The sequence below is a fragment of the Canis aureus genome, unplaced genomic scaffold (assembly GCF_053574225.1).
Source record: "Canis aureus isolate CA01 unplaced genomic scaffold, VMU_Caureus_v.1.0 NW_027326476.1_RagTag, whole genome shotgun sequence".
Lineage (NCBI taxonomy): Eukaryota > Metazoa > Chordata > Mammalia > Carnivora > Canidae > Canis > Canis aureus.
The window spans coordinates 384,080-408,215 of NW_027554417.1; the positions used below are offsets into that span (position 1 = coordinate 384,080).

Consider the following 24,136-nt stretch of genomic DNA (forward strand, 5'->3'; position numbering starts at 1 on the left):
TCAGAAGCTGCATTTTCCAATGATTGCACAAGCTCCTCCGTGCTGGGCAGCTACCATATCCTTGGCATGGTGATTTTTGAGCACATCTGAGACTAAACTGTTAACTTCTGACTGGACTGTTACCGGCATTTGTGTAGTGATATTGAACTCTTATTCTACTACCATGGGGAGATTTAGGACAGTCTTCCAACTCATACTTTCCAAAGCTTTGGAAAACATTGAAAATATGATGGAATTGTGATATTCAACTGGGTCTCTTACCTGAGACATTTATGTGGTGTTACCTTATGATAAAGGATCCGGAATTTGTAATTTTCCTGGCATTTAAGGTAGAAGAAGCCAGGTATCAGAGTCCACAACTTTCTGATCATTTAGGTAGGCATATACTTCATATACTTTATGGGCAGGTTTTGTTTTATTGCACTCCTTTTTATTGTGCTTTACAGATATTGTGTTCCTCACAAATTGAACTTTTCTGGCAATCTTGTGTTGAGATGTCTAACAAGCACCAATTTTCTTTTTTTTTAATTTATTTTTTATTGGTGTTCAATTTACTAACATACAGAATAACCCCCAGTGCCCGTCACCCATTCACTCCCAGCCCCCGCCCTCCTCCCCTTCTACCACCCCTAGTTCGTTTCCCAGAGTTAGCAGTCTTTACGTTCTGTCTCCCTTTCTGATATTTCCCACACATTTCTTCTCCCTTCCCTCATATTCCCTTTCACTACTGGACCCTTCTCTTACACCATACACAAAGACAAACTCAAAATGGATGAAAGATCTAAATGTGAGACAAGATTCCATCAAAATCCTAGAGGAGAACACAGGCAACACCCTTTTTGAACTCACCACAGTAACTTCTTGCAAGATACATCCAGGAATGCAAAAGAAACAAAAGCAGAAATGAACTATTGGGACTTCATCAAGATAAGAAACTTTTGCACACCAATTTTCCAATACCATTTGCTCATCATGTATCTGTGTGTGTCACATTTTGTTAATTGTGCAACCTTTCAAACTTTTTCAGTATTACTATATTTGTTATGGTCATCTGTTTTTAATGATTGTGACGTACTAAAAACTCAGCGATAGTTAGCGACTGTTAGCCTAACGCACGTTTAAATTAAGTTGCACACATTATTTTTAAGGGGATCCCTGGGTGGCTCAGAGGTTTGGCACCTCCCTTTGGCCCACTCGATCCTGGGATCGAGTCCCGCGTCAGGCTCCTGGCATGGAGCCTGCATCTCCGCCTGCCTGTGTCTCTGCCTCTCTCTCTCTCTCTCTTTCTCTCTCTCTGTCTTTCATGAATAAATAAATAAATATATAAATAAATAAATAAATAAATAAATCTTTAAAAAAAACAAAAGACATAATTCTATGACACACTTAATAGACTAGAAGTATAAACATAACTCTGATGTGCCCTGGGAAACCAAAAAACTCACTTGGCTTGCTTTGTTGTAATATTTATTTTGTTGCAGTGGTCTGGAACCAAACCTTCCATATCTCTGAGGTATGTCTGTACTGTCATTTTGGATAAAAAGTCTAGTGTAATTCATGCACAAACTCAAGCTGCAACTTGCAATTCCCCAGCTCATGGTGATCCATGACATTTGCCATTTTGACAACTTCATTTTCTTTCTTTTTCTTTTTTTTCTTTTTGCTACAAATACATTTTCTATGTGCTCCTATCAGTGTGGAGAACAGATTGAGCAAGAGCTGATGCAGAAGGACTGTAGTCCAGGTTGACAACTATAAATAAGTCTTAGGTTTGTTGCCTGACCAGTTAGTCCATATATATACATTTTTGTCTATTCAGGTATAATATTTTTTTTGGATTCAAGGTTTTTTTATTTATTTTATTTTTTTATTTTTTTATTTATTTTATTTATTTATTTTTTTTAATAATTTAATTTTTTATTGGTGTTCAATTTACCAACATACAGAATAACACCCAGTGCTCATCGCATCAAGTGCCCCCCTCAGAACCAGTCACCCATTAATTCCCATCCCCCTCCATCCTCCCCTTGCACCACCCCTAGTTTGTTTCCCAGAGTTAAGAGTCTTTATGTTCTATCTCCCTTTCTGATATTTTCCACACATTTCTTCTCCCTTCCTTTATATTCCCTTTCACTATTATTTAGATTCCCCAAATGAATGAGAACATACACTGTTTGTCCTTCTCTGATTGACATATTTAACTCAGCATAATACCCTCCAGTTCCATCCTCGTTGAAGCAAATGGTGGGTAGTATTTGTCGTTTATAATGGCTGAGTAATATTCCATTGTATACATAAACCACATCTTCTTTATCCATTCATCTTTCGATGGACACTGAGGCTCCTTCCACAGTTTGGCTATTGTGCACATTGCTGTTAGAAACATCGGAGTGCTGGTGTCCCGGCGTTTCATTGCATCTGAGTCTTTGGGGTAAACTCCAACAGTGCAATTGCTGGGTCGTAGGGCAGGTCTATTTGCAACTCTTTGAGGAACCTCCACACAGTTTTCCAGAGTGGCTGCACCAGTTCACATTCCCACAAAGAGTGTAAGAGGGTTCGCTTTTCTCCGCATCCTCTCCAACATTGGTTGTTTCCTGCCTTGGTAATGTTCCCCATTCTCACTGGTGTGAGGTGGTATCTCATTGTTTTTTGATTTGTATGTCCCTGATGGCAAGTGATGCGGAGCATTTTCTCATGTGCATGTTGGCCATGTCTATGTCTTCCTCTGTGAGATCTCTCTTCATGTCTTTTGCCCATTTCATGATTGGATTGTTTGTTTCTTTGGTGTTGAGTTTAATAAGTTCTTCATAGATCTTGGAAACTAGCCCTTTATCTGATAGGTCATTTGCAAATATCTTCTCCCATTCTGTAGATTGTATCTTAGTTTTGTTACCTGTATCCTTTGCTGTGCAAAAGCTTCTTATCTTGATGAAGTCCCAATAGTTCATTTTTGCTTTTGTTTCTCTTGCCTTCATGGTTGTATCTTGCAAGAGGTTACTGTAGCCAAGTTCAAAAAGGGTGTTGCCTGTATTCTCCTCTAGGATTTTGGTGGAAACTTTTCTCACGTTTAGATCTTTCATCCGTTTTGAGTTTATCTTTGTGTATGCTGAAAGAGAGTGGTTCAGTTTCCTTCTACTCCAGAACTGTGAGAGGAGTCGGAACAAGGCTTTTCTGGCATGGACCTTAAAGATGCATCACAGAGAGGATTGGAGAGAGTCCTTGCCGTGTAAAGTTCCCTTGATGGTACACACCAGGAGCAAAGGAACAGCAGCCACCACGAGAGGAGCCGGAGCAAGGCTCAGATCATGACCCCTATTATCCATATTGAATAACAACCTTCATGTCTAGGCCGAAAGATAAATAGCGCACTGAAACTTAGGGCATTGGTGAAAATGTGTTGTTGTTGGAGAAAAGGAAGAGATTTTGTAAAAAATCTATTCAGGGGGAGGGACAGGCATGAGTGCCGTTGTTGGAGGAACGTTGGAGGAAGAATCAGGAGACTTCTCAGTCCAGAGCCTTGAGAGCTGACCACGCTGTCTGCCTGGGAGGCACAGAGCAGGGTATGACGTGATCAATTTCCCATCCCTGGCGTTTTTGCCCAAAAAGAGAGCACAACTCCTATCTACACACGAGAAAGCATCAGATACATGTGAACTGAGAGACAGTCTACAATTATCGGTTGCTAGTATTCTTCAAAATTGTCAACATCTTCAACAATTAGGAAAGACAAAAGAAGTGTCACGGAAACGAAAGCCATGTGACAACTAAGTGTAATGTGCTATCACACACAGGTGTCCAGCGGAAGAAGCACCTTCCTTGGAAAACCTGGCGGAATCTGAGTGCCGTCTGTAGTTTAGTCCTAGTGTACACATGTGGGTCTCTTCGTTTTTATCATTGGAGCGTGGTCAGGAGATGTTCACCTCTGAGGGAGACGGATGAAGGGTGTACAGAAATTTTCTGCACTGCGTTTACAAGTCTGCACTTTGAAAATCATCCCGACCAATGCAGTACCTTGTGGTCTCAGCTATGTATTTCAAGGGTTTGGGTTGATTCTGCCTTGCATTTTTTTATGTTTTATAGAGGGTGGCTGTTCAGGTTACCTGCTCTTTCTCTGTTGTTGGAAATAAAAGCACTCATCTACCAAAAAATGAATGAATGAATGAATGAATGAATGAATGAATGAATGGCAAAATCAATCAATCAATCAATCAGTCAGTCAATCAATCGAGGAAGTCTGGCCGGAGGCAGGCGGCAGGCCATGCAGGAGCCCTTCCTTACTAGGCCTGGGGGAGGGCCCCGCATTCACTGGGCGGTGCCCCGGCCCCTGCGCCACACTGTGCGGTTGTGTATCCCTCCTGGACCTGCACGATGGGGCAGGCAGTCCTAAGTGAGCCAGGTAGGATCTGGCTCCCACGGACACAGTCCCCCATCCACCACAGGCTCTCCTGCCACTCACCACCCTCAGCCACACAGCCAGGGTGGTGTGGAGTGTGCGGACCTTCAGGGGGATCGGGGGCCAGACCTCGTGCGCTCTGCGAGGTCTGCTGAGTCCCTGAGGCCTCTATGCTCCCTGCCCCTCCTTGACTGGAACCATATGGGACGCCTCGGGCCGCCACCAAACAAGTAGTGCACCCCGTTGCAACAGTACAGGCACTGGGTCCCGAAAGGAAAGAATTGGGGTCTCCTTCAGAGGCAGACGGACTCAGACGCCCAGCTCATCTTGGTTATTTTTATTTACTCAAATTCTCGTTCGTTTGTTTATTGATTGATTGATTGACTGATTAGTGAGATGCATACACACAAACACAAACACACACAGGATCTTGTGTTTCTAACTTTTAATGAAAGTTACATGGCTCCTGGAGCCCCATCATGTGTCCGACGTGTCAGCACCACAGCGTCGTCCTCAGTGATCTCCTCTGCAGGAGAGCCGTGTTGACCGCTGGCATCCATCTGTATGTGTGCGACGGCTGTGGACAAGTGTGCCGTCGCCTCATATTCATCTCGGCATCTTGAAGCTCCCTGGCAGGGACAGAAACACCCAGGGCCTCAGGTACACGCAGAGACACAGACAGCCAGGCGGCCATGAGACAAGTCTGTATGGTCTCTGGGCCAAGGGGCCGACGCACGAGTGATTCTCGGCCTGGCTCCAATGGCTATGATTCTCCTGGCCCCCGCAGCGCACCCCCCCCCCGAGCACGGGGGGTTCTGCCTTTAGGTTTCCTCCACGCACGCGCCCACGGAATTCAAACTCGTGCTCCTTAATGTCGGCATGCTGGCCAGGGTTCTCTGTGTGCCTTTTGGGCGGCGGAGGGGACGCCAATGGAGACCGAGGGGATCGCTGCAGTGATTCCACCCCCGCCTAGCGCCTCGTTGCAAAGTTTCGCCTACGCACGGTGTCAAGGGCGGCAGGGACACCTTGGCCGTGCCCACACGTCTGGCGGTACTCGGGCACCGGAGGACGGGGTTCAGGGCCCCGCCAGGACCATTCGCACAGGCGGTGCGGCTCGGCTGGCTTTGTTTCTCTGGCACGGCTCATTGCAATGACAGAGCCCTTTCCCAATGTCTTGAGCTTCCCCAGGCACGAGCCCTTTGGCACGGCCCTTCCCCAGCCTCCCGGGTTCAGGGGGATGATGCCAACTTGACCTGGGGTCACTCCCCGTCAGGGCCACCCGCAGCCTCAGTGTGTCAGCCAAAGTCCCCCGAGATCCCCCCTTTCCACGCCCACACCCTCGGCTCCTCACCTGTCCTCCTGTGGCTTCCCTCTCCCGGCGCCTTCTTCCTCTCGTAGTACTTGAGGACATTGGGCCACAGGTCATCCATGATGAGCTGGCAGGAAAGAGAGAGCGGGACTCACATCCCCACCCGGAGCAGCTGGGGGACCCAGCGAGCTCACTGACCCAGTCTGTCACAGGGCCCCACCTCAGCGATCCTGCCTGACCCGGCAAGGTGGTGGCCACAGAACCAGTTGAAGAAGTTAAGGCCGTTGTCGTGGGTCTGGCGGCGGTAGGCCTCCCGTTCGTAGTGCTGCGACCACTGGATGGGAGTGGAGTGCGACGCTCTGTAGCCTGCAGGGCAACCGGCACGTGAGACGGTGCTGCACGGTGAACCCGGTTCCACCGTCCACCCGCCGCTTCCAGGCAGGCCTGCAGGCCGGCAGGCAGGCAGGCAGGCAGGCAGGCCGGCAGGCAGTCATGCCGAGCTGTCTTACCAGCAGCACTGACGACATACTCCTTCACGAGGACTTCGTTCTGGAAGTAGGAGTTCTTGCCAAAGAACAGCAGGATCCTGCGGCAGGCACTGGGAAAGGTGACTTCCTGCACCTGCCGACAAATGGGGGACACGGAGACGGGGTTGGGGGTTCCCGGGGAGCGTGGTGACACCTCTGTGCTGAGGCCTCCCCCTGGCAGCCTCAGCTCGCCAATCACGTGTCCTAGCCTCTCGCCTCCCGACCCAGGACCCTCTTCCGCGCCCTGGGCCTGACCTTCAGGTTCGTCATGAAGCGAAGCATGCGCAGATCTTGCTCACTGATCACGGCTGACAGCTGGGGGTGGTTCCCAAACTGCTTTAGGTCAAGGAGCCTTCCGGGGCTGGAGATGCGAGAGCTACAACAACGCCGCAGGCCCGCACAGCAGCGTGGCCCTGGCGCCCCTGCCCTCCCGCCGGCTCCCGGGCCATCCGCACAGGCTGCACCGAGCACGGCCCGCTGGGCCTCGGGCTGCTGCCCATGTGCGCGCTGCCACGGGACGGGAGCTGTGTATCCCGAGACACGCCCCTCCCCGCACCCCGTCCACCGCACATGCCTGTGGCCCCACGGCAAGGCACAGTGGGCTGCTCCCGGGACGGCGCACGTCCCTGGCTCTGGGCGACCAGGTCAGAGGTGGGCACACGCAGCCCCCTGGCTGCAGCAGTGTGCCGAGGCGAAAAGGGGCTTTGCGGGGAGCCGCGGCCAGTGCGGAGACCCTGCTGCCACTCCCACGTGTGACCCGGACCGCATGTCGTCCCGCGCACTTGACACTCGCTGCCTCTGGGGACGATCCAGCCCAGGAGGAGCCCACCCTCAAGCGGGCTCCCAAGGCTGTGGCGATCACCGGGGCATGAGCGTCGTCGCCACTCCCACCCCGGGACGGGCGGGGAGCGTTCACCAATGCTGTCCGAGGGATGCCCATACCCCACAGCGCCCCTGCCCTCCTCACGGCCCGCTTGGCTCCGGCCCCCCCACCCCCAGCCCCCCACGTCCCCCCCACCCCCGTCACCTTGGGGTCCTTGCCCCACAGCAGCAAGGATACAGCCTTGGCCCAGAAGCCACGGATGCCCTGCATGTGGGCGCTTCGCTGTTGCAGGCGATGGTGCCTTCTCTGACCCAGCCTGAGCTGGAACGGAGCAAAGGAGCGCCTGCCTCTTCCATTGGTGGGCTCCATGTCTGCCCGCAGCGCCTCGAGAGCCTCCAGCGGGCACTCCAACGGACTCGGCCCTGCCTCTGGATGCTCTGACCCTTGCTGCTGCTCTTGCAGCTCCCTGGCGCCTTCCTCTCCCTGGCCCTCCTCCATGGCCTCCTCCGGCTTATGTGCCTCTTCCTGAAGATTCGCCTCCTCCTCCAGCATGTACTCCGTCTCAGACATGACGGCCTCCTCCTCAGCCTCCCCCTCTTCCTCGTGAGCCATCGCCACATCCTCGGCGTCGTCCTGCTCGGAGTCATCGTCCACCTCAGGCCTGTCGTCTTCAGTCTCCTCGTCGTCGTCAGTCCCGGTCTCCTCATCAGATTCCTCGGGGTCAGTCTTCATCTCATCGGCCTCCTGGTCGTCCGCTTCAAACTGCGTGCCCTGCTCAGATTCCTCCCCCGAGTCCTCCTCATGCTCACACTCCTCCTCCTCTCCCACCGCCTGAGACTCCCCCTCCCTCTGCCCCTCTTCCTCTGCCTCCTCACGGTTGTCAGCCGCCGCCCCGTCTACGACCTCGACCAGCACCATGGCGTCTTCCACCGCCAGCACCAACTCCACAAGCAGCGGGGCCTGCTCGGTCTCCCTCCCGGCGCTGGCTTCATGCACACGCTCCTGCACGGTCCCAACGCCTAGGGACTGCAGCGTCCCCTCATCCCTCGGGGTGCCTACGTCCCCGCGGGCCCCGGCTGCCTGAAGTCTCCATTGCAGCACGAAGCAGGGCCAGGATGCCGGGGCAAGCCCGGCTTCCCGGGACCCCGTCTCGCTCTCCATGGGGCCCCGGCCCGGTTCCCAACGCCCCCCCGCCCCCCCCGCCACGGGCCTGTAGGGAGCTGGGCCGCTGTGAGGGAAGGCGCTGGAGGTCCGAGTCCGCGAGTCCCCGCAGTGGCCCGGCTCGTGGCTGGCGGAAATACGCCCCCTAGGGCCGCCGCCGGGAGGCGCGGGCGAGAAGGCGGCGCAGGCGCAGAGCGGCTCCTGGCCTGCCGCCTGCTGCCAGGCACCTGTGCCCTGACTCACCGGGAGCTCCACCCCCGGGAGTGGAGTTACGTGCCGGACCTTGGCCCCAAGGAAGGCCCTGCCAATCAGGGGCAAGGCGGTGGGAGGGGCTCTGGGCGGTCCCGCCCTCCCACGACTAGCCCTGAGCCAGGGAGTCCAGGAGACCGAGCAGCCGCCTCGGCGGAGGTCGGGTCGGTGTCCTCCAGCCCCCGTCCGTGTCTCTGGCCATTTTCCTGGCCGACATCTGCCAGACGATGCCCAGGAGATCCCCGAGAGCGTGCCGCCCACTGCGTCCTGGGGCACCACCTGCCGGCACCGGAGCCTTTACATCCAGGAGGTCTCTTGAGGATGTGAAGAGCCAGAAAGAGTGTCACTCCCACTTTGCAGTTAAGAAGGAGAGCCGAAAACAAAGCCTTTGAATTCACAATTTGTCACTAACTCGTGAGGGATTTGAGGTTGCAGGGCAACCACGCGCGCGTCCTAAAGCCCGAGGAAAAGACGGGAGCTCTGGCTTACTTGGAGAGGACAACAGGCAGATGATGGTGACTAGAATTCATCCAGGGGAGTGTTCACTTGCAAGACAGTGAATCCCATGATGACCACAAAACCTGGGGAAGTCTGAAACATCTTGAGGGCTTTTCTCGCCTCGACCTTACAAGATGCATCACAGACAGCATTGGACAGAGTCCTTGCCGTGGAAAGTTCCCTTGACGGTGCACACCAGGAGCAAAGGAACAGCAGCCACCACGAGAGGAGCCGGAGCAAGGCTCAGATCATGACCCCTATTATCCATATTGAATAACATCCTTCCGTCTGGGCCGAAAGATAAATAGCGCACTGAAACTTAGGGCATTGGTGAAAATGTGTTGTTGTTGGAGAAAAGGAAGAGATTTTGTAAAAAAATCTATTCAGCGGGAGGGACAGGCATGAGTGCCGTTGTTGGAGGAACGTTGGAGGAAGAATCAGGAGACTTCTCAGTCCAGAGCCTTGAGAGCTGACCACGCTGTCTGCCTGGGAGGCACAGAGCAGGGTATGACGTGATCAATTTCCCATCCCTGGCGTTTTTGCCCAAAAAGAGAGCACAACTCCTATCTACACACGAGAAAGCATCAGATACAAGTGAACTGAGAGACAGTCTACACTTATCGGTTGCTAGTATTCTTCAAAATTGTCAACATCTTCAACAATTAGGAAAGACAAAAGAAGTGTCACGGAAACGAAAGCCATGTGACAACTAAGTGTAATGTGCTATCACACACAGGTGTCCAGCGGAAGAAGCACCTTCCTTGGAAAACCTGGCGGAATCTGAGTGCCGTCTGTAGTTTAGTCCTAGTGTACACATGTGGGTCTCTTCGTTTTTATCATTGGAGCGTGGTCAGGAGATGTTCACCTCTGAGGGAGACGGATGAAGGGTGTACAGAAACTTTCTGCACTGCGTTTACAAGTCTGTACTTTGAAAATCATCCCGACCATATGCAGTACCTTGTGGTCTCAGCTATGTATTTCAAGGGTTTGGGTTGATTCTGCCTTGCATTTTTTTATGTTTTATAGAGGGTGGCTGTTCAGGTTACCTGCTCTTTCTCTGTTGTTGGAAATAGAAGCACTCATCTACCAAAAAATGAATGAATGAATGAATGAATGAATGAATGAATGGAAAAATGAATCAATCAATCAATGAATCAATGAATCAGTCAGTCAATCAATCGAGGAAGTCTGGCCGGAGGCAGGCGGCAGGCCATGCAGGAGCCCTTCCTTACTAGGCCTGGGGGAGGGCCCCGCATTCACTGGGCAGTGCCCCGGCCCCTGCGCCACGCTGTGCGGTTGTGTATCCCTCCTGGACCTGCACGATGGGGCAGGCAGTCCTAAGTGAGCCAGGTAGGATCTGGCTCCCACGGACACAGTCCCCCATCCACCACAGGCTCTCCTGCCACTCACCACCCTCAGCCACACAGCCAGGGTGGTGTGGAGTGTGCGGACCTTCAGGGGGATCGGGGGCCAGACCTCGTGCGCTCTGCGAGGTCTGCTGAGTCCCTGAGGCCTCTATGCTCCCTGCCCCTCCTTGACTGGAACCATATGGGACGCCTCGGGCCGCCACCAAACAAGTAGTGCACCCCGTTGCAACAGTACAGGCACTGGGTCCCGAAAGGAAAGAATTGGGGTCTCCTTCAGAGGCAGACGGACTCAGACGCCCAGCTCATCTTGGTTATTTTTATTTACTCAAATTCTCGTTCGTTTGTTTATTGATTGATTGATTGATTGATTGATTAGTGAGATGCATACACACAAACACAAACACACACAGGATCTTGTGTTTCTAACTTTTAATGAAAGTTACATGGCTCCTGGAGCCCCATCATGTGTCTGACGTGTCAGCACCACAGCGTCGTCCTCAGTGATCTCCTCTGCAGGAGAGCCGTGTTGACCGCTGGCATCCATCTGTATGTGTGCGACGGCTGTGGACAAGTGTGCCGTCGCCTCATATTCATCTCGGCATCTTGAAGCTCCCTGGCAGGGACAGAAACACCCAGGGCCTCAGGTACACGCAGAGACACAGACAGCCAGGCGGCCATGACACAAGTCTGTATGGTCTCTGGGCCAAGGGGCCGACGCACGAGTGATTCTCGGCCTGGCTCCAATGGCTATGATTCTCCTGGCCCCCGCAGCGCCCCCGCCCCGAGCACGGGGGGTTCTGCCTTTAGGTTTCCTCCACGCATGCGCCCACGGAATTCAAACTCGTGCTCCTTAATGTCGGCATGCTGGCCAGGGTTCTCTGTGTGCCTTTTGGGCGGCGGAGGGGACGCCAATGGAGACCGAGGGGATCGCTGCAGTGATTCCACCCCCGCCTAGCGCCTCGTTGCAAAGTTTCGCCTACGCACAGTGTCAAGGGCGGCAGGGACACCTTGGCCGTGCCCACACGTCTGGCGGTACTCGGGCACCGGAGGACGGGGTTCAGGGCCCCGCCAGGACCATTCGCACAGGCGGTGCGGCTCGGATGGCTTTGTTTCTCTGGCACGGCTCATTGCAATGACAGAGCCCTTTCCCAATGTCTTGAGCTTCCCCAGGCACGAGCCCTTTGGCACGGCCCTTCCCCAGCCTCCCGGGTTCAGGGGGATGATGCCAACTTGACCTGGGGTCACTCCCCGTCAGGGCCACCCGCAGCCTCAGTGTGTCAGCCAAAGTCCCCCGAGATCCCCCCTTTCCACGCCCACACCCTCGGCTCCTCACCTGTCCTCCTGTGGCTTCCCTCTCCCGGCGCCTTCTTCCTCTCGTAGTACTTGAGGACATTGGGCCACAGGTCATCCATGATGAGCTGGCAGGAAAGAGAGAGCGGGACTCACATCCCCACCCGGAGCAGCTGGGGGACCCAGCGAGCTCACTGACCCAGTCTGTCACAGGGCCCCACCTCAGCGATCCTGCCTGACCCGGCAAGGTGGTGGCCACAGAACCAGTTGAAGAAGTTAAGGCCGTTGTCGTGGGTCTGGCGGCGGTAGGCCTCCCGTTCGTAGTGCTGCGACCACTGGATGGGAGTGGAGTGCGACGCTCTGTAGCCTGCAGGGCAACCGGCACGTGAGACGGTGCTGCACGGTGAACCCGGTTCCACCGTCCACCCGCCGCTTCCAGGCAGGCCTGCAGGCCGGCAGGCAGGCAGGCAGGCAGGCAGGCCGGCAGGCAGTCATGCCGAGCTGTCTTACCAGCAGCACTGACGACATACTCCTTCACGAGGACTTCGTTCTGGAAGTAGGAGTTCTTGCCAAAGAACAGCAGGATCCTGCGGCAGGCACTGGGAAAGGTGACTTCCTGCACCTGCCGACAAATGGGGGACACGGGGACGGGGTTGGGGGTTCCCGGGGAGCGTGGTGACACCTCTGTGCTGAGGCCTCCCCCTGGCAGCCTCAGCTCGCCAATCACGTGTCCTAGCCTCTCGCCTCCCGACCCAGGACCCTCTTCCGCGCCCTGGGCCTGACCTTCAGGTTCGTCATGAAGCGAAGCATGCGCAGATCTTGCTCACTGATCACGGCTGACAGCTGGGGGTGGTTCCCAAACTGCTTTAGGTCAAGGAGCCTTCCGGGGCTGGAGATGCGAGAGCTACAACAACGCCGCAGGCCCGCACAGCAGCGTGGCCCTGGCGCCCCTGCCCTCCCGCCGGCTCCCGGGCCATCCGCACAGGCTGCACCGAGCACGGCCCGCTGGGCCTCGGGCTGCTGCCCATGTGCGCGCTGCCACGGGACGGGAGCTGTGTATCCCGAGACACGCCCCTCCCCGCACCCCGTCCACCGCACATGCCTGTGGCCCCACGGCAAGGCACAGTGGGCTGCTCCCGGGACGGCGCACGTCCCTGGCTCTGGGCGACCAGGTCAGAGGTGGGCACACGCAGCCCCCTGGCTGCAGCAGTGTGCCGAGGCGAAAAGGGGCTTTGCGGGGAGCCGCGGCCAGTGCGGAGACCCTGCTGCCACTCCCACGTGTGACCCGGACCGCATGTCGTCCCGCGCACTTGACACTCGCTGCCTCTGGGGACGATCCAGCCCAGGAGGAGCCCACCCTCAAGCGGGCTCCCAAGGCTGTGGCGATCACCGGGGCATGAGCGTCGTCGCCACTCCCACCCCGGGACGGGCGGGGAGCGTTCACCAATGCTGTCCGAGGGATGCCCATACCCCACAGCGCCCCTGCCCTCCTCACGGCCCGCTTGGCTCCGGCCCCCCCACCCCCAGCCCCCCACGTCCCCCCCACCCCCGTCACCTTGGGGTCCTTGCCCCACAGCAGCAAGGATACAGCCTTGGCCCAGAAGCCACGGATGCCCTGCATGTGGGCGCTTCGCTGTTGCAGGCGATGGTGCCTTCTCTGACCCAGCCTGAGCTGGAACGGAGCAAAGGAGCGCCTGCCTCTTCCATTGGTGGGCTCCATGTCTGCCCGCAGCGCCTCGAGAGCCTCCAGCGGGCACTCCAACGGACTCGGCCCTGCCTCTGGATGCTCTGACCCTTGCTGCTGCTCTTGCAGCTCCCTGGCGCCTTCCTCTCCCTGGCCCTCCTCCATGGCCTCCTCCGGCTTATGTGCCTCTTCCTGAAGATTCGCCTCCTCCTCCAGCATGTACTCCGTCTCAGACATGACGGCCTCCTCCTCAGCCTCCCCCTCTTCCTCGTGAGCCATCGCCACATCCTCGGCGTCGTCCTGCTCGGAGTCATCGTCCACCTCAGGCCTGTCGTCTTCAGTCTCCTCGTCGTCGTCAGTCCCGGTCTCCTCATCAGATTCCTCGGGGTCAGTCTTCATCTCATCGGCCTCCTGGTCGTCCGCTTCAAACTGCGTGCCCTGCTCAGATTCCTCCCCCGAGTCCTCCTCATGCTCACACTCCTCCTCCTCTCCCACCGCCTGAGACTCCCCCTCCCTCTGCCCCTCTTCCTCTGCCTCCTCACGGTTGTCAGCCGCCGCCCCGTCTACGACCTCGACCAGCACCATGGCGTCTTCCACCGCCAGCACCAACTCCACAAGCAGCGGGGCCTGCTCGGTCTCCCTCCCGGCGCTGGCTTCATGCACACGCTCCTGCACGGTCCCAACGCCTAGGGACTGCAGCGTCCCCTCATCCCTCGGGGTGCCTACGTCCCCGCGGGCCCCGGCTGCCTGAAGTCTCCATTGCAGCACGAAGCAGGGCCAGGATGCCGGGGCAAGCCCGGCTTCCCGGGACCCCGTCTCGCTCTCCATGGGGCCCCGGCCCGGTTCCCAACGCCCCCCCGCCCCCCCCGCCACGGGCCTGTAGGGAGCTGGGCCGCTGTGAGGGAAGGCGCTGGAGGTCCGAGTCCGCGAGTCCCCGCAGTGGCCCGGCTCGTGGCTGGCGGAAATACGCCCCCTAGGGCCGCCGCCGGGAGGCGCGGGCGAGAAGGCGGCGCAGGCGCAGAGCGGCTCCTGGCCTGCCGCCTGCTGCCAGGCACCTGTGCCCTGACTCACCGGGAGCTCCACCCCCGGGAGTGGAGTTACCTGCCGGACCTTGGCCCCAAGGAAGGCCCTGCCAATCAGGGGCAAGGCGGTGGGAGGGGCTCTGGGCGGTCCCGCCCTCCCACGACTAGCCCTGAGCCAGGGAGTCCAGGAGACCGAGCAGCCGCCTCGGCGGAGGTCGGGTCGGTGTCCTCCAGCCCCCGTCCGTGTCTCTGGCCATTTTCCTGGCCGACATCTGCCAGACGATGCCCAGGAGATCCCCGAGAGCGTGCCGCCCACTGCGTCCTGGGGCACCACCTGCCGGCACCGGAGCCTTTACATCCAGGAGGTCTCTTGAGGATGTGAAGAGCCAGAAAGAGTGTCACTCCCACTTTGCAGTTAAGAAGGAGAGCCGAAAACAAAGCCTTTGAATTCACAATTTGTCACTAACTCGTGAGGGATTTGAGGTTGCAGGGCAACCACGCGCGCGTCCTAAAGCCCGAGGAAAAGACGGGAGCTCTGGCTTACTTGGAGAGGACAACAGGCAGATGATGGTGACTAGAATTCATCCAGGGGAGTGTTCACTTGCAAGACAGTGAATCCCATGATGACCACAAAACCTGGGGAAGTCTGAAACATCTTGAGGGCTTTTCTCGCCTCGACCTTACAAGATGCATCACAGACAGCATTGGACAGAGTCCTTGCCGTGGAAAGTTCCCTTGACGGTGCACACCAGGAGCAAAGGAACAGCAGCCACCACGAGAGGAGCCGGAGCAAGGCTCAGATCATGACCCCTATTATCCATATTGAATAACATCCTTCCGTCTGGGCCGAAAGATAAATAGCGCACTGAAACTTAGGGCATTGGTGAAAATGTGTTGTTGTTGGAGAAAAGGAAGAGATTTTGTAAAAAAATCTATTCAGCGGGAGGGACAGGCATGAGTGCCGTTGTTGGAGGAACGTTGGAGGAAGAATCAGGAGACTTCTCAGTCCAGAGCCTTGAGAGCTGACCACGCTGTCTGCCTGGGAGGCACAGAGCAGGGTATGACGTGATCAATTTCCCATCCCTGGCGTTTTTGCCCAAAAAGAGAGCACAACTCCTATCTACACACGAGAAAGCATCAGATACAAGTGAACTGAGAGACAGTCTACACTTATCGGTTGCTAGTATTCTTCAAAATTGTCAACATCTTCAACAATTAGGAAAGACAAAAGAAGTGTCACGGAAACGAAAGCCATGTGACAACTAAGTGTAATGTGCTATCACACACAGGTGTCCAGCGGAAGAAGCACCTTCCTTGGAAAACCTGGCGGAATCTGAGTGCCGTCTGTAGTTTAGTCCTAGTGTACACATGTGGGTCTCTTCGTTTTTATCATTGGAGCGTGGTCAGGAGATGTTCACCTCTGAGGGAGACGGATGAAGGGTGTACAGAAACTTTCTGCACTGCGTTTACAAGTCTGTACTTTGAAAATCATCCCGACCATATGCAGTACCTTGTGGTCTCAGCTATGTATTTCAAGGGTTTGGGTTGATTCTGCCTTGCATTTTTTTATGTTTTATAGAGGGTGGCTGTTCAGGTTACCTGCTCTTTCTCTGTTGTTGGAAATAGAAGCACTCATCTACCAAAAAATGAATGAATGAATGAATGAATGAATGAATGAATGAATGAATGGAAAAATGAATCAATCAATCAATGAATCAATGAATCAGTCAGTCAATCAATCGAGGAAGTCTGGCCGGAGGCAGGCGGCAGGCCATGCAGGAGCCCTTCCTTACTAGGCCTGGGGGAGGGCCCCGCATTCACTGGGCAGTGCCCCGGCCCCTGCGCCACGCTGTGCGGTTGTGTATCCCTCCTGGACCTGCACGATGGGGCAGGCAGTCCTAAGTGAGCCAGGTAGGATCTGGCTCCCACGGACACAGTCCCCCATCCACCACAGGCTCTCCTGCCACTCACCACCCTCAGCCACACAGCCAGGGTGGTGTGGAGTGTGCGGACCTTCAGGGGGATCGGGGGCCAGACCTCGTGCGCTCTGCGAGGTCTGCTGAGTCCCTGAGGCCTCTATGCTCCCTGCCCCTCCTTGACTGGAACCATATGGGACGCCTCGGGCCGCCACCAAACAAGTAGTGCACCCCGTTGCAACAGTACAGGCACTGGGTCCCGAAAGGAAAGAATTGGGGTCTCCTTCAGAGGCAGACGGACTCAGACGCCCAGCTCATCTTGGTTATTTTTATTTACTCAAATTCTCGTTCGTTTGTTTATTGATTGATTGATTGATTGATTGATTAGTGAGATGCATACACACAAACACAAACACACACAGGATCTTGTGTTTCTAACTTTTAATGAAAGTTACATGGCTCCTGGAGCCCCATCATGTGTCTGACGTGTCAGCACCACAGCGTCGTCCTCAGTGATCTCCTCTGCAGGAGAGCCGTGTTGACCGCTGGCATCCATCTGTATGTGTGCGACGGCTGTGGACAAGTGTGCCGTCGCCTCATATTCATCTCGGCATCTTGAAGCTCCCTGGCAGGGACAGAAACACCCAGGGCCTCAGGTACACGCAGAGACACAGACAGCCAGGCGGCCATGACACAAGTCTGTATGGTCTCTGGGCCAAGGGGCCGACGCACGAGTGATTCTCGGCCTGGCTCCAATGGCTATGATTCTCCTGGCCCCCGCAGCGCCCCCGCCCCGAGCACGGGGGGTTCTGCCTTTAGGTTTCCTCCACGCACGCGCCCACGGAATTCAAACTCGTGCTCCTTAATGTCGGCATGCTGGCCAGGGTTCTCTGTGTGCCTTTTGGGCGGCGGAGGGGACGCCAATGGAGACCGAGGGGATCGCTGCAGTGATTCCACCCCCGCCTAGCGCCTCGTTGCAAAGTTTCGCCTACGCACAGTGTCAAGGGCGGCAGGGACACCTTGGCCGTGCCCACACGTCTGGCGGTACTCGGGCACCGGAGGACGGGGTTCAGGGCCCCGCCAGGACCATTCGCACAGGCGGTGCGGCTCGGATGGCTTTGTTTCTCTGGCACGGCTCATTGCAATGACAGAGCCCTTTCCCAATGTCTTGAGCTTCCCCAGGCACGAGCCCTTTGGCACGGCCCTTCCCCAGCCTCCCGGGTTCAGGGGGATGATGCCAACTTGACCTGGGGTCACTCCCCGTCAGGGCCACCCGCAGCCTCAGTGTGTCAGCCAAAGTCCCCCGAGATCCCACCTTTCCACGCCCACACCCTCGGCTCCTCACCTGTCCTCCTGTGGCTTCCCTCTCCCGGCGCCTTCTTCCTCTCGTAGTACTTGAGGACATTGGGCCACAGGTCATCCATGATGAGCTGGCAGGAAAGAGAGAGCGGGACTCACATCCCCACCCGGAGCAGCTGGGGGACCCAGCGAGCTCACTGACCCAGTCTGTCACAGGGCCCCACCTCAGCGATCCTGCCTGACCCGGCAAGGTGGTGGCCACAGAACCAGTTGAAGAAGTTAAGGCCGTTGTCGTGGGTCTGGCGGCGGTAGGCCTCCCGTTCGTAGTGCTGCGACCACTGGATGGGAGTGGAGTGCGACGCTCTGTAGCCTGCAGGGCAACCGGCACGTGAGACGGTGCTGCACGGTGAACCCGGTTCCACCGTCCACCCGCCGCTTCCAGGCAGGCCTGCAGGCCGGCAGGCAGGCAGGCAGGCAGGCCGGCAGGCAGTCATGCCGAGCTGTCTTACCAGCAGCACTGACGACATACTCCTTCACGAGGACTTCGTTCTGGAAGTAGGAGTTCTTGCCAAAGAACAGCAGGATCCTGCGGCAGGCACTGGGAAAGGTGACTTCCTGCACCTGCCGACAAATGGGGGACACGGGGACGGGGTTGGGGGTTCCCGGGGAGCGTGGTGACACCTCTGTGCTGAAGCCTCCCCCTTGCAGCCTCAGCTCGCCAATCACGTGTCCTAGCCTGTCGCCTCCCGACCCAGGACCCTCTTCCGCGCCCTGGGCCTGACCTTCAGGTTCGTCATGAAGCGAAGCATGCGCAGATCTTGCTCACTGATCACGGCTGACAGCTGGGGGTGGTTCCCAAACTGCTTTAGGTCAAGGAGCCTTCCGGGGCTGGAGATGCGAGAGCTACAACAACGCCGCAGGCCCGCACAGCAGCGTGGCCCTGGCGCCCCTGCCCTCCCGCCGGCTCCCGGGCCATCCGCACAGGCTGCACCGAGCACGGCCCGCTGGGCCTCGGGCTGCTGCCCATGTGCGCGCTGCCACGGGACGGGAGCTGTGTATCCCGAGACACGCCCCTCCCCGCACCCCGTCCACCGCACATGCCTGTGGCCCCACGGCAAGGCACAGTGGGCTGCTCCCGGGACGGCGCACGTCCCTGGCTCTGGGCGACCAGGTCAGAGGTGGGCACACGCAGCCCCCTGGCTGCAGCAGTGTGCCGAGGCGAAAAGGGGCTTTGCGGGGAGCCGCGGCCAGTGCGGAGACCCTGCTGCCACTCCCACGTGTGACCCGGACCGCATGTCGTCCCGCGCACTTGACACTCGCTGCCTCTGGGGACGATCCAGCCCAGGAGGAGCCCACCCTCAAGCGGGCTCCCAAGGCTGTGGCGATCACCGGGGCATGAGCGTCGTCGCCACTCCCACCCCGGGACGGGCGGGGAGCGTTCACCAATGCTGTCCGAGGGATGCCCATACCCCACAGCGCCCCTGCCCTCCTCACGGCCCGCTTGGCTCCGGCCCCCCCACCCCCAGCCCCCCACGTCCCCCCCACCCGCGTCACCTTGGTGTCCTTGCCCCACAGCAGCAAGGATACAGCCTTGGCCCAGAAGCCACGGATGCCCTGCATGTGGGCGCTTCGCTGTTGCAGGCGATGGTGCCTTCTCTGACCCAGCCTGAGCTGGAACGGAGCAAAGGAGCGCCTGCCTCTTCCATTGGTGGGCTCCATGTCTGCCCGCAGCGCCTCGAGAGCCTCCAGCGGGCACTCCAACGGACTCGGCCCTGCCTCTGGATGCTCTGACCCTTGCTGCTGCTCTTGCAGCTCCCTGGCGCCTTCCTCTCCCTGGCCCTCCTCCATGGCCTCCTCCGGCTTATGTGCCTCTTCCTGAAGATTCGCCTCCTCCTCCAGCATGTACTCCGTCTCAGACATGACGGCCTCCTCCTCAGCCTCCCCCTCTTCCTCGTGAGCCATCGCCACATCCTCGGCGTCGTCCTGCTCGGAGTCATCGTCCACCTCAGGCCTGTCGTCTTCAGTCTCCTCGTCGTCGTCAGTCCCGGTCTCCTCATCAGATTCCCCGGGGTCAGTCTTCATCTCATCGGCCTCCTGGTCGTCCGCTTCAAACTGCGTGCCCTGCTCAGATTCCTCCCCCGAGTCCTCCTCATGCTCACACTCCTCCTCCTCTCCCACCGCCTGAGACTCCCCCTCCCTCTGCCCCTCTTCCTCTGCCTCCTCACGGTTGTCAGCCGCCGCCCCGTCTACGACCTCGACCAGCACCATGGCGTCTTCCACCGCCAGCACCAACTCCACAAGCAGCGGGGCCTGCTCGGTCTCCCTCCCGGCGCTGGCTTCATGCACACGCTCCTGCACGGTCCCAACGCCTAGGGACTGCAGCGTCCCCTCATCCCTCGGGGTGCCTACGTCCCCGCGGGCCCCGGCTGCCTGAAGTCTCCATTGCAGCACGAAGCAGGGCCAGGATGCCGGGGCAAGCCCGGCTTCCCGGGACCCCGTCTCGCTCTCCATGGGGCCCCGGCCCGGTTCCCAACGCCCCCCCGCCCCCCCCGCCACGGGCCTGTAGGGAGCTGGGCCGCTGTGAGGGAAGGCGCTGGAGGTCCGAGTCCGCGAGTCCCCGCAGTGGCCCGGCTCGTGGCTGGCGGAAATACGCCCCCTAGGGCCGCCGCCGGGAGGCGCGGGCGAGAAGGCGGCGCAGGCGCAGAGCGGCTCCTGGCCTGCCGCCTGCTGCCAGGCACCTGTGCCCTGACTCACCGGGAGCTCCACCCCCGGGAGTGGAGTTACGTGCCGGACCTTGGCCCCAAGGAAGGCCCTGCCAATCAGGGGCAAGGCGGTGGGAGGGGCTCTGGGCGGTCCCGCCCTCCCACGACTAGCCCTGAGCCAGGGAGTCCAGGAGACCGAGCAGCCGCCTCGGCGGAGGTCGGGTCGGTGTCCTCCAGCCCCCGTCCGTGTCTCTGGCCATTTTCCTGGCCGACATCTGCCAGACGATGCCCAGGAGATCCCCGAGAGCGTGCCGCCCACTGCGTCCTGGGGCACCACCTGCCGGCACCGGAGCCTTTACATCCAGGAGGTCTCTTGAGGATGTGAAGAGCCAGAAAGAGTGTCACTCCCACTTTGCAGTTAAGAAGGAGAGCCGAAAACAAAGCCTTTGAATTCACAATTTGTCACTAACTCGTGAGGGATTTGAGGTTGCAGGGCAACCACGCGCGCGTCCTAAAGCCCGAGGAAAAGACGGGAGCTCTGGCTTACTTGGAGAGGACAACAGGCAGATGATGGTGACTAGAATTCATCCAGGGGAGTGTTCACTTGCAAGACAGTGAATCCCATGATGACCACAAAACCTGGGGAAGTCTGAAACATCTTGAGGGCTTTTCTCGCCTCGACCTTACAAGATGCATCACAGACAGCATTGGACAGAGTCCTTGCCGTGGAAAGTTCCCTTGACGGTGCACACCAGGAGCAAAGGAACAGCAGCCACCACGAGAGGAGCCGGAGCAAGGCTCAGATCATGACCCCTATTATCCATATTGAATAACATCCTTCCGTCTGGGCCGAAAGATAAATAGCGCACTGAAACTTAGGGCATTGGTGAAAATGTGTTGTTGTTGGAGAAAAGGAAGAGATTTTGTAAAAAAATCTATTCAGCGGGAGGGACAGGCATGAGTGCCGTTGTTGGAGGAACGTTGGAGGAAGAATCAGGAGACTTCTCAGTCCAGAGCCTTGAGAGCTGACCACGCTGTCTGCCTGGGAGGCACAGAGCAGGGTATGACGTGATCAATTTCCCATCCCTGGCGTTTTTGCCCAAAAAGAGAGCACAACTCCTATCTACACACGAGAAAGCATCAGATACAAGTGAACTGAGAGACAGTCTACACTTATCGGTTGCTAGTATTCTTCAAAATTGTCAACATCTTCAACAATTAGGAAAGACAAAAGAAGTGTCACGGAAACGAAAGCCATGTGACAACTAAGTGTAATGTGCTATCACACACAGGTGTCCAGCGGAAGAAGCACCTTCCTTGGAAAACCTGGCGGAATCTGAGTGCCGTCTGTAGTTTAGTCCTAGTGTACACATGTGGGTCTCTTCGTTTTTATCATTGGAGCGTGGTCAGGAGATGTTCACCTCTGAGGGAGACGGATGAAGGGTGTACAGAAACTTTCTGCACTGCGTTTACAAGTCTGTACTTTGAAAATCATCCCGACCATATGCAGTACCTTGTGGTCTCAGCTATGTATTTCAAGGGTTTGGGTTGATTCTGCCTTGCATTTTTTTATGTTTTATAGAGGGTGGCTGTTCAGGTTACCTGCTCTTTCTCTGTTGTTGGAAATAAAAGCACTCATCTACCAAAAAATGAATGAATGAATGAATGAATGAATGAATGAATGGAAAAATCAATCAATCAATCAATGAATCAGTCAGTCAATCAATCGAGGAAGTCTGGCCGGAGGCAGGCGGCAGGCCATGCAGGAGCCCTTCCTTACTAGGCCTGGGGGAGGGCCCCGCATTCACTGGGCAGTGCCCCGGCCCCTGCGCCACGCTGTGCGGTTGTGTATCCCTCCTGGACCTGCACGATGGGGCAGGCAGTCCTAAGTGAGCCAGGTAGGATCTGGCTCCCACGGACACAGTCCCCCATCCACCACAGGCTCTCCTGCCACTCACCACCCTCAGCCACACAGCCAGGGTGGTGTGGAGTGTGCGGACCTTCAGGGGGATCGGGGGCCAGACCTCGTGCGCTCTGCGAGGTCTGCTGAGTCCCTGAGGCCTCTATGCTCCCTGCCCCTCCTTGACTGGAACCATATGGGACGCCTCGGGCCGCCACCAAACAAGTAGTGCACCCCGTTGCAACAGTACAGGCACTGGGTCCCGAAAGGAAAGAATTGGGGTCTCCTTCAGAGGCAGACGGACTCAGACGCCCAGCTCATCTTGGTTATTTTTATTTACTCAAATTCTCGTTCGTTTGTTTATTGATTGATTGATTGATTGATTGATTAGTGAGATGCATACACACAAACACAAACACACACAGGATCTTGTGTTTCTAACTTTTAATGAAAGTTACATGGCTCCTGGAGCCCCATCATGTGTCTGACGTGTCAGCACCACAGCGTCGTCCTCAGTGATCTCCTCTGCAGGAGAGCCGTGTTGACCGCTGGCATCCATCTGTATGTGTGCGACGGCTGTGGACAAGTGTGCCGTCGCCTCATATTCATCTCGGCATCTTGAAGCTCCCTGGCAGGGACAGAAACACCCAGGGCCTCAGGTACACGCAGAGACACAGACAGCCAGGCGGCCATGACACAAGTCTGTATGGTCTCTGGGCCAAGGGGCCGACGCACGAGTGATTCTCGGCCTGGCTCCAATGGCTATGATTCTCCTGGCCCCCGCAGCGCCCCCGCCCCGAGCACGGGGGGTTCTGCCTTTAGGTTTCCTCCACGCACGCGCCCACGGAATTCAAACTCGTGCTCCTTAATGTCGGCATGCTGGCCAGGGTTCTCTGTGTGCCTTTTGGGCGGCGGAGGGGACGCCAATGGAGACCGAGGGGATCGCTGCAGTGATTCCACCCCCGCCTAGCGCCTCGTTGCAAAGTTTCGCCTACGCACAGTGTCAAGGGCGGCAGGGACACCTTGGCCGTGCCCACACGTCTGGCGGTACTCGGGCACCGGAGGACGGGGTTCAGGGCCCCGCCAGGACCATTCGCACAGGCGGTGCGGCTCGGATGGCTTTGTTTCTCTGGCACGGCTCATTGCAATGACAGAGCCCTTTCCCAATGTCTTGAGCTTCCCCAGGCACGAGCCCTTTGGCACGGCCCTTCCCCAGCCTCCCGGGTTCAGGGGGATGATGCCAACTTGACCTGGGGTCACTCCCCGTCAGGGCCACCCGCAGCCTCAGTGTGTCAGCCAAAGTCCCCCGAGATCCCCCCTTTCCACGCCCACACCCTCGGCTCCTCACCTGTCCTCCTGTGGCTTCCCTCTCCCGGCGCCTTCTTCCTCTCGTAGTACTTGAGGACATTGGGCCACAGGTCATCCATGATGAGCTGGCAGGAAAGAGAGAGCGGGACTCACATCCCCACCCGGAGCAGCTGGGGGACCCAGCGAGCTCACTGACCCAGTCTGTCACAGGGCCCCACCTCAGCGATCCTGCCTGACCCGGCAAGGTGGTGGCCACAGAACCAGTTGAAGAAGTTAAGGCCGTTGTCGTGGGTCTGGCGGCGGTAGGCCTCCCGTTCGTAGTGCTGCGACCACTGGATGGGAGTGGAGTGCGACGCTCTGTAGCCTGCAGGGCAACCGGCACGTGAGACGGTGCTGCACGGTGAACCCGGTTCCACCGTCCACCCGCCGCTTCCAGGCAGGCCTGCAGGCCGGCAGGCAGGCAGGCAGGCAGGCCGGCAGGCAGTCATGCCGAGCTGTCTTACCAGCAGCACTGACGACATACTCCTTCCCGAGGACTTCGTTCTGGAAGTAGGAGTTCTTGCCAAAGAACAGCAGGATCCTGCGGCAGGCACTGGGAAAGGTGACTTCCTGCACCTGCCGACAAATGGGGGACACGGGGACGGGGTTGGGGGTTCCCGGGGAGCGTGGTGACACCTCTGTGCTGAAG

The 24,136-nt window shown here is 57.3% G+C and overlaps 3 protein-coding genes across 3 annotated transcripts; all 3 read right to left on the reverse strand.

Annotated features, from left to right (window-relative positions):
* Positions 1-4,999: 4,999 nt before the first annotated feature.
* Positions 5,000-7,776, reverse strand: LOC144309527 (testis-specific Y-encoded protein 3-like). Its single transcript, XM_077890609.1, has 6 exons — positions 7,290-7,776; positions 6,485-6,562; positions 6,212-6,323; positions 5,923-6,068; positions 5,745-5,829; positions 5,000-5,022 (listed from the first exon to the last, which is right to left on the reverse strand). The coding sequence occupies exons 1-6, from the start codon at positions 7,662-7,664 to the stop codon at positions 5,000-5,002; spliced, it is 819 nt and encodes a 272-aa protein (XP_077746735.1). The 5' UTR covers positions 7,665-7,776.
* A 3,141-nt stretch (positions 7,777-10,917) lies between these two features.
* LOC144309524 (testis-specific Y-encoded protein 3-like) lies at positions 10,918-13,692 on the reverse strand. The gene is made up of 6 exons (XM_077890605.1): positions 13,206-13,692; positions 12,401-12,478; positions 12,128-12,239; positions 11,839-11,984; positions 11,661-11,745; positions 10,918-10,940 (listed from the first exon to the last, which is right to left on the reverse strand). Exons 1-6 carry the CDS (start codon positions 13,578-13,580, stop codon positions 10,918-10,920), a joined length of 819 nt encoding a protein of 272 aa, XP_077746731.1. The 5' UTR covers positions 13,581-13,692.
* Positions 13,693-16,841: 3,149 nt separating this feature from the next.
* On the reverse strand, positions 16,842-19,594 carry LOC144309529 (testis-specific Y-encoded protein 3-like). The gene is made up of 6 exons (XM_077890611.1): positions 19,126-19,594; positions 18,321-18,398; positions 18,048-18,159; positions 17,763-17,908; positions 17,585-17,669; positions 16,842-16,864 (listed from the first exon to the last, which is right to left on the reverse strand). The coding sequence occupies exons 1-6, from the start codon at positions 19,498-19,500 to the stop codon at positions 16,842-16,844; spliced, it is 819 nt and encodes a 272-aa protein (XP_077746737.1). The 5' UTR covers positions 19,501-19,594.
* Positions 19,595-24,136: the final 4,542 nt, after the last annotated feature.